Source organism: Papaver somniferum, chromosome 4, assembly GCF_003573695.1.
Source record: "Papaver somniferum cultivar HN1 chromosome 4, ASM357369v1, whole genome shotgun sequence".
Taxonomy (NCBI): Eukaryota; Viridiplantae; Streptophyta; class Magnoliopsida; order Ranunculales; family Papaveraceae; genus Papaver; species Papaver somniferum.
In genome coordinates this window covers 149,685,283-149,692,992 of record NC_039361.1, presented here as the reverse complement: position 1 = coordinate 149,692,992, position 7,710 = coordinate 149,685,283, and the positions used below count along the sequence as shown (strand labels likewise).

General features: G+C 35.4%; 1 protein-coding gene across 2 annotated transcripts; it reads right to left on the bottom strand.

The window, feature by feature from the left end:
• Window positions 1–2,601: 2,601 nt before the first annotated feature.
• Window positions 2,602–5,491, bottom strand: LOC113274354 (glycerophosphodiester phosphodiesterase GDPD1, chloroplastic-like). 2 transcript variants are annotated; one of them, XM_026523765.1, is made up of 8 exons: window positions 5,286–5,491; window positions 4,959–5,125; window positions 4,006–4,065; window positions 3,841–3,921; window positions 3,534–3,734; window positions 3,299–3,394; window positions 2,995–3,191; window positions 2,602–2,902 (listed from the first exon to the last, which is right to left on the bottom strand). In XM_026523765.1, the coding sequence occupies exons 1-8, from the start codon at window positions 5,392–5,394 to the stop codon at window positions 2,725–2,727; spliced, it is 1,089 nt and encodes a 362-aa protein (XP_026379550.1). In that variant the 5' UTR covers window positions 5,395–5,491; the 3' UTR covers window positions 2,602–2,724. The 2 variants fall into 2 exon arrangements, with proteins under 2 accessions (XP_026379550.1, XP_026379551.1); XM_026523766.1 differs by lacking the exon at window positions 2,602–2,902 and having other exon boundaries at window positions 2,991–3,191.
• Window positions 5,492–7,710: the final 2,219 nt, after the last annotated feature.

Sequence of the window (7,710 nt, the reverse complement as noted above, 5' to 3'; positions counted from 1 at the left end):
AAATAAAACATAAGTAAGCAGGAGGAGTATTATATATCTCCGCCTTTTCCTATCAATGGTAAGCCAAATTTCTAGCATACTTGTTAGTTTACTTAAAATGCTAATTTTGTGTTATCAATTACTAATAAATACAATATTTTGATTTTTATTGGTTACGGCAAGTAATCAAAAAAAGAAAAAAACAGTTGAATGCGTTGATGAGACATACAACATCAGACGTCCAAACTTGATGCCGTTCCAGTGCTTTTTATAATTAATCACCCCTTTCTAGAGTAACAAGAAAGTATTACTATAATCGATCGGTATGCGACAATTGCCAAATTGTAAGTAGATGGGCCTGCTGCAAATGGCAGGCATGGGGAGGATACGCCCATCTCGACTTGTCGAGAATACTTGCACATGATGACACCCACAATAGAGTAGTAAACGACTACAAGTGCATGGAAAGAAATAGAAATAAGTGTACTCATGGAGGGTTACTTAACCCGTCTAAATTGGGATCTCTGGATTTTTTCATCCACCCCATAGAGAATGATAAGGGATGTCTAAGTTTGATAAAAATATCATTTTACCCTCTATGAAATTTCAATACTACTAATTTATCCTCATTAAATCTTAACAAAAAATAAATAAAAAACTAAATCAAATCAAAATCATTTCCATTTCCATCAAAAATAAGAATTCAAAATCAAATGAAAACATCATCGATGATCACCAAATTTACTAAAATAGGTAATTTTTCGTTTTAACTCGAATCATGTACTTTTCTATTAACCCAATTCCCTAGAATAGGTTTCAATAACATGTAATCACTCAAACAATCCAATATTTTTAAATCAAAGTTTTTTGGGTTTATAGCAATCGGTCTACGTCAATGCACTTGTAAACCGATTTCATTTAGAAACGGTTGTTGTTTATGCCCACAAAGACCGATTGTCCTGGATGGCATTCTGGTTGGAGGAAATTGAACCAGAATCGGTTTACGTTAATGCCCACATAGCCCGATTCTGGTATGGAATTTTTCTGTGTATTTTTTTTATTAGAATCGGATTACATGATCATTTTTATAAACCGATTCCTGTTATGCAATGTCAGGAATCAGTTTTTATATATGCATCGTGTAAACCGATTCTGGTTAACCAATTTTTTTTTTAGTTAATGCTCGATCATAAAATGTGTATGAAATCATACTCGATTTCATTTCGATTACAAATGAAAATGAAAACTATATGCTTTTACCCAATTTTAAAATGAGTATAACTTTGTACTCGAATTTAAAACGAGTATAACTTTATACTCGAATTGAAAACGAGTACAACTTCTTAAACGATTTCAAACCGAGTATGAAGTCATACTCATTCTTAACTCGGGTATAAAATGAATTTTAATTTTATTTGATGTTTAACAACATGTAATTCACAGATAAATTTTTTTTTTACCCACAATCGGTTTATGTTCATGCCCATATAAACTCATTCTGGATAATCGGTTGATTTTCATGTCTATATAAACCAATTCTGGGTAGAAGCAAGTTCTGTATGTTTTTGAGGTTACAATCGGTTGATATTAATGACAACATATACCGATTCTGAGTTGGTGTTCTTAAAAAAATTTCAAATTTTTTCATGTTCAAATGATTCATTAACACATATTAATTTCACATCTAACAAGATATTTTACCACTAATCACTCGAATTAAGCACCAATTAATTAGAGATAAATTAGCCATTTAAAAAATAATTGGTTAAGGGGTTTTTATGAATTACTTTTTAGTGACCCTATTTTGTCATGTAGCTATAGGCCCCAATTTAGCCGGGTTACTCAAGTCCCAAGCTGAAGGAGTTTGAGCCGAGATACATTCCGGTCAGGCCCTCTAACAACCGCCACGGCACAGCATTTTCGCAAGTGCGGCCTAAACGAATTGAGAATTCAAAGGTCTAGACTAGTTGGGCAGGAATTAGTGTCCTCAATTTATTTAGCAGTAGCTAAGGTGATCTACTACAAATAAGAAAGTTTGGGAAGTGTCTTGTATTGTATGAATATTTTCCGTTGGAACTGTGGGGTGGGCTTTGTTTCGGTTGGGCTCTAATGCCGCCAACGCTCGTACAACTACAATCGTATATATTAATATCGGCACTAAGTGGAATATTCACCGCTGCTACAAGAATTGGTAAATCACTGGAGTTCTATATCAGTGTAAGACTATTGTTTGTTGTGTGCAGTTTTGCAGTTCGTTATGCCTGACGCACAGACTTAAAATTGCAACAAACTGGAAGTGCAAGACTCAAATTCCCTCAGCTATATATTGGTACATTTGGAACTGTCGAACTGCAAGTCAAATGCAGTGTTTTTTCTGGACCAAATCTGGCCAAGTTTTGAAAGAAATAGGTTTAGGCACGGAAATTGCAAGTGTAGAGCCAACTTTTGCATTTCCCTGTCCATCACTGGTATGCTTGGCATTATTCTAGCCTATCGTTTTTGCAACGTTTCAATATATTTGATTAATGTAACGTATTGCTCAGTGTGAAGCAAGGTTTTTACCAATCCATGGATTGCATAAGTTCAATGGTTATTAACAATGAGGTATGGTGATGGTGATTTCATTTACTGTCTATATATACAAGGATATGTGAAAACACGAATATTAGCCCCTATTCCGCATCTAACATGGATAATTTGATAAGGCCTGTATTGAGTTTTACGTAAGAGTTTCCTTAAGGTCATTCAATGTTGAACCACTTCCTCTTCTTTCATGCTCTTAATGGTATTTGTTTTCTCATTGTCATTACCAGCTCCACTGTTTTGTGCATTAAAAACCGCCTCAGTTATTTCTTGAACTAAATCGACAATCACACCGTCAACGCCCATTATATGTTGCATGTACACTGCCTCTGCTACATTGCTGATATTTGAAAAACACCAAAACTATCATTTAGCAGTAGTCCGAAACTACAACTCGGCAATGCATAATAATGAATGTAAAGAGAATCTTACTTTAACTGGCCGTAGGATAAGAGCGAGAGATTAGCCTCTTTAATCTTGGTTACCATTCCTGGATTTTTAAAAATGCCTTTTACTTCTGATACAATTCCTTGGAAGCCATTTCTCAAGCATAGTTTCATGGCCTCCTCCAAGGAATTCCTTCTCACATCTGAGTACACTTCACATCCTCCATTTGTGAGAAAGTAAACCTGATTTTGAACCCATAATCATATTATTCTTTAGAACATAAACTCGATTCAGAAGAAACAAAAATGTTGCAGTCGGTAGTATGAAGAAAGCAAAAGACGAGGCTTACGGCATATGTATTCTGCAACTTGTTGATTAGTTCAGCTGCATCAGGTTGAAAAGTAGAGAATATAATAGGTCTTTCATTAGCGTACTTAGCAACCACCTGTATCATAACAAAATGTTGCGGGTAGTAAGCAAACAAATTCGTTGAGTGTTAGCAAAATGAAGCGCAGTGTCCATATGTACTAGTATAGTACTGGTGCAAGACATAAGAGTATATGAATGGACAAAGTTCAATTCACCTGCAAAATTGCTTGAAGAACACATGTGAGTTCCTCTTCTTGATAGACGACATGATCGTCAAATTTCAACTCAATGTTAAACCCCAAAGAAGTATTCACATTCTGGAATGCCTCTTGCAATGTGCAAATAGAATCATCTTGCTCAACATTCCAGTTGAAAATTCTCCCATCCTTGATCTTTCTTAGGAGAGGTTTTCCCAACTGAATCAGTAATCAATAACAAGTGAAACACAGATCAATTTCAGTTAATTTTCCTCGGTTTGAATAAAATCCATACCAAGTAAAACATTTAACATCAGCAAGTTACCTTCTCAACGTCTCTCTGTGGTCCATAGCAAAGGAGCTCCGCTAAAGTTAGCTCCGTGACTCTTTTCTCATATATTGAACCCTGTATGAGAAAACAACGAGCTATGGTTATGGCATAGGGATTATTTCAGTAGGCTGAAAGAGCAAGAGGGAAAATGATGCTTACATTTTCCCGGGTAACAATGAAGTTGTCATGGAATATGACAGGGCAGCCATCACTTGTCACCTACAAAATTAAGTCATCTTTTTGTTTATAGTCTCTGCTAACGAAAAGAAAAACCCTTAAATGAGGAACAAATTAGTATAATCAGAAACTGAATTGAACTATACATTTCCCAAAGTTTGTAGAATTTGAGAGGTGGAATTGACAAACAACTGTGTCACCTTTGAGGCCGATTGAGAACCAACTGGTACGACGGTTCTCAAGCTTCCTTTCATAGGGGAGGTTGGGGATCGAACCCCTATACTAACATAAATCCTACACTAAATTACTTAGGCTTAGCTAGATGTAAAGCGTAGTTCTAGGGACCAAGGTTGCGATGTACATTATTTTTTTATACTCCAAACAAGGTTGATCAAATAATGTGTTCTAGGAAAATGTTTAATGATCTCTTTTGCTGATTAGGATTTAAGACTGGCCAATGGCAAAACGCAACCTAAACTCAACACTTGCTATAAATGGATTCAAGAAAAACCAAAAAGATGACATGGTCAACTGGTCAAACATCTAAGACGGGGATTAGTTTTTGTACTTTTTGGAGATATCGAAATTGACTCCAACAGCTGAGGATGTCATTTAAGGACACCCCACGGTCCTCGTCTTTATCTTAACAGACCACTCTTGCGCACCCACATACCACCAAGGTCGGTTGGTTTATCTACTAAATCCGACCCGCATGAAACATAAGAAAGCAGTTAATATGTTACGCGGCAGTTTGAGACAGAAGTCAGAGTACACGTGCATTCATGGAATCATCTACAGACAACGCGACACCAACCACAACCTAACTCTGTCTGAGCCCAACACCACCGGGAATTGTGTAACTTGACAACACCAACAGAAAGAAAAAAACTAAGCGAACAGAAAACGCTCGTAAAAAGATGAAATAGTTCAATTACCTGAACATCAAATTCAACAAAATCAATGGGAAACTTAGAAGCAGCATTGAAGGACATGATTGAGTTTTCTTTGATTGATTTCATTCTCGAGTCCGGCGACTGCAACATGTTCATACCACTTCCTCTGTGTCCGATCACATGAAACTTGTTTGTCCGAGAATTATTCCCTATATATATATCATACCATGCAAAACATAAATATCAGCCAAAAGAAAAAACAACTTCTATGATCAAGTAGGCCGTATAATATGAATGACTAGCTGGTCATGGTTATGATCGCTGCTGATGTTTTCGTAAAAACTTAAAAAAGAAAGGAAGTGGATATACCTGTAAATGATGAGAAGAAAGTGGAATATAAAGTTGATGCGGTGGTGCTGTCAGGAATGTGATCAAGTTTGGGGATATCGGAAACGTGAACGGCTTTAATAGCTGCCATTGTGGTTGTTGCAGAGAAGAAAAGTAGAGATGTGGATGAAGATGAAAAGGGAAGTTTAAGGAATTTGGACGAAGAGAAAAACAGAGTCTTATTATAGAGGAGAGTCATCTGTAAAGAAATCCCAAATGGTAAAAAGAAAATGAGGAAGCGGGTTTAAAACGTAAGAATATTCCAGCTATTTGTCGGGTTTATGCTTATCGGATATTCGTATTTTCTATTATTAAACCCCAAATTGGTTGAAAAAAACAAAATCAACAATTTCTGAGTGAAAAAGACATAGATTTTCTATTATTATTCCAACTACTCTTATAAATCTTATTAAGTCCCAAAATATTATTAACATTTATGTAACTATAAATTGTTGCTTCTACATATAGGTCAAGGTACTTAGTAAATTTCTATGTGACTTTCAAGATTTATCAATAATACTAATCTTATTATATCTATAGTATTAGATTGTTTACGTGTTCGTACTTTTTAGATTAATTATTTTCAAATCCTGATTAGCTAAAGTTATTGGTGTATCCTACAATTTTTATTTCATTACATATACAAACAAACAAACAATCAAATCAATCAATCAAAATAATTGTTTTAATTATTGATAGCTTTTAGTGATTAGGATTTTTCTCACAAACCCAACCCAGATCTAAACTAATCTATTAATTTCACTAATTGGCACTGGCTATTATCTACTATTTCCCATGTAAGATCTAATAGTGAGCTCTGATACCAACACTGTAGTGCCCCATAAGCTAGCAGCTGACTAATCCAAGAGATTAACTAAATAAAGAGGCACTAAGAATCTAAATCAAATACTTAAACATTCAATTAAGAAATCTGCTACAAAATTTAACCCAAAACTAGACCCGCTCAGAAATATATATATATATATATACAAGAACTTCTCTCAAATGATACATATATAATAGTCGTTTGGTTTACAAATATAATATGCAACATAATAAACATAACAGAAGTTAAACAACTAACGAACTCGACCCTTGAAGCTTTCGCTGCGCAAGTCTGATTTGTCTCTGAAACTGAAAGTGGGAATGGGTGAACACATCATCCCTAAAAGGGGTGCCCCGCAGGAATAACATTTAACTTTTAGCTAATCATTGAAATGATTTGAAAACAATTCATGTTTTCCCTAGCACTAAAACACAACCAATTCACGGTGGTAAAAAATCATGTATATGGAACTAACTCCTTCCAAACAATATATAATATGGTGACTCGTCCCGCACCTAGATAGATATATGGTGAACTCGTCCCGCACCTATTAAGCATAGCTCGAAAGTGAGTAGTATAAATGAAGGAGCAGCATCCTATATACCACATATGGAAATTCTCATTTCCCAATCAACTCACAAAGACAAACAAAACATTACAATTCCTTTCCAAGCAATGGAAAGATTAAAAGAAATAACAAAACCTTCGTAAATCATAGTTAAACAATGCATGGAAAGCACAACCAGACAATGCATGAATTTGTTAAACATAAACTTTGGTAAAAGAAAAGAGCAATAATCACAAAAGAGTTAAATATAAATTCCCACCTCTTTTGATGACATGCCACGCCTACCTCGAGATCCACGATCCACTGGTTCATCCTTTGAATCGATCGTTGTTAATAACTAACTGTTAATCACACAACAAGTCAAAGAACATAGCCAAAATGACTCACACAAGAATCATACAAGTCTATCTAATGGTTCTAGTCCATTTATCACTTTAAACCTTTTTATTCTCCATCTTTAACATAGCTAAGGATTACTAACTCTATTGGGTTGATTCCATAGTTCACTAGCTAGGTCGAAAGAATATCTACAATTTTGTAGAAGGAACCAAAGGCTAATTCGGACCACAAGAGGTCCAAAACATCTAATTAAAGAAACTAGCCCTAATCCCAAGTCCACTAAACAAGCCCATTACACAAGGCCTGATCTAACTGGGTCAATCTAACGGTCACTGACGGTCAAGGTCAGCTAACAGTCATTGTCCAAGTCAAGTCAAGGTCCTGGTCAAATGGTCAAGGTCAAGTCAACTAAGTCAACTCGGTCATGGTCTACTGAGTCAACTCTGAGTCAAACCGATCCAACTCAGATTAACAGGGTTAACTCAGTTCAGTCAGACGGATTCAGCTAAACAAACAAGTCAGACTAAATAAGTTCAGTCAGACAAACCAAAGGTTCTTACCCAACTACAATTCTAACATCAGTTCAATTTCAATCTATTTCATTGCATCAAATCATTACATGAAATCATTCACATCAATTTATAACTCTAAATTAATTTACAAAGGCAATACAG

Bases quoted from the DNA above. Each gene is read 5' to 3' on its own strand.
- LOC113274354 (XM_026523765.1), bottom strand. From the start codon at position 5,394: ATGGCAGCTATTAAAGCCGTTCACGTTTCCGATATCCCCAAACTTGAT. The intron at 3,735-3,840 runs GTAACTTGCTGA...TTACTGATTCAG, and splicing joins CACAGAGAGACGTTGAGAAG to TTGGGAAAACCTCTCCTAAG. The intron at 3,395-3,533 runs GTGAATTGAACT...GTTATGATACAG, and splicing joins TTCTTCAAGCAATTTTGCAG to GTGGTTGCTAAGTACGCTAA.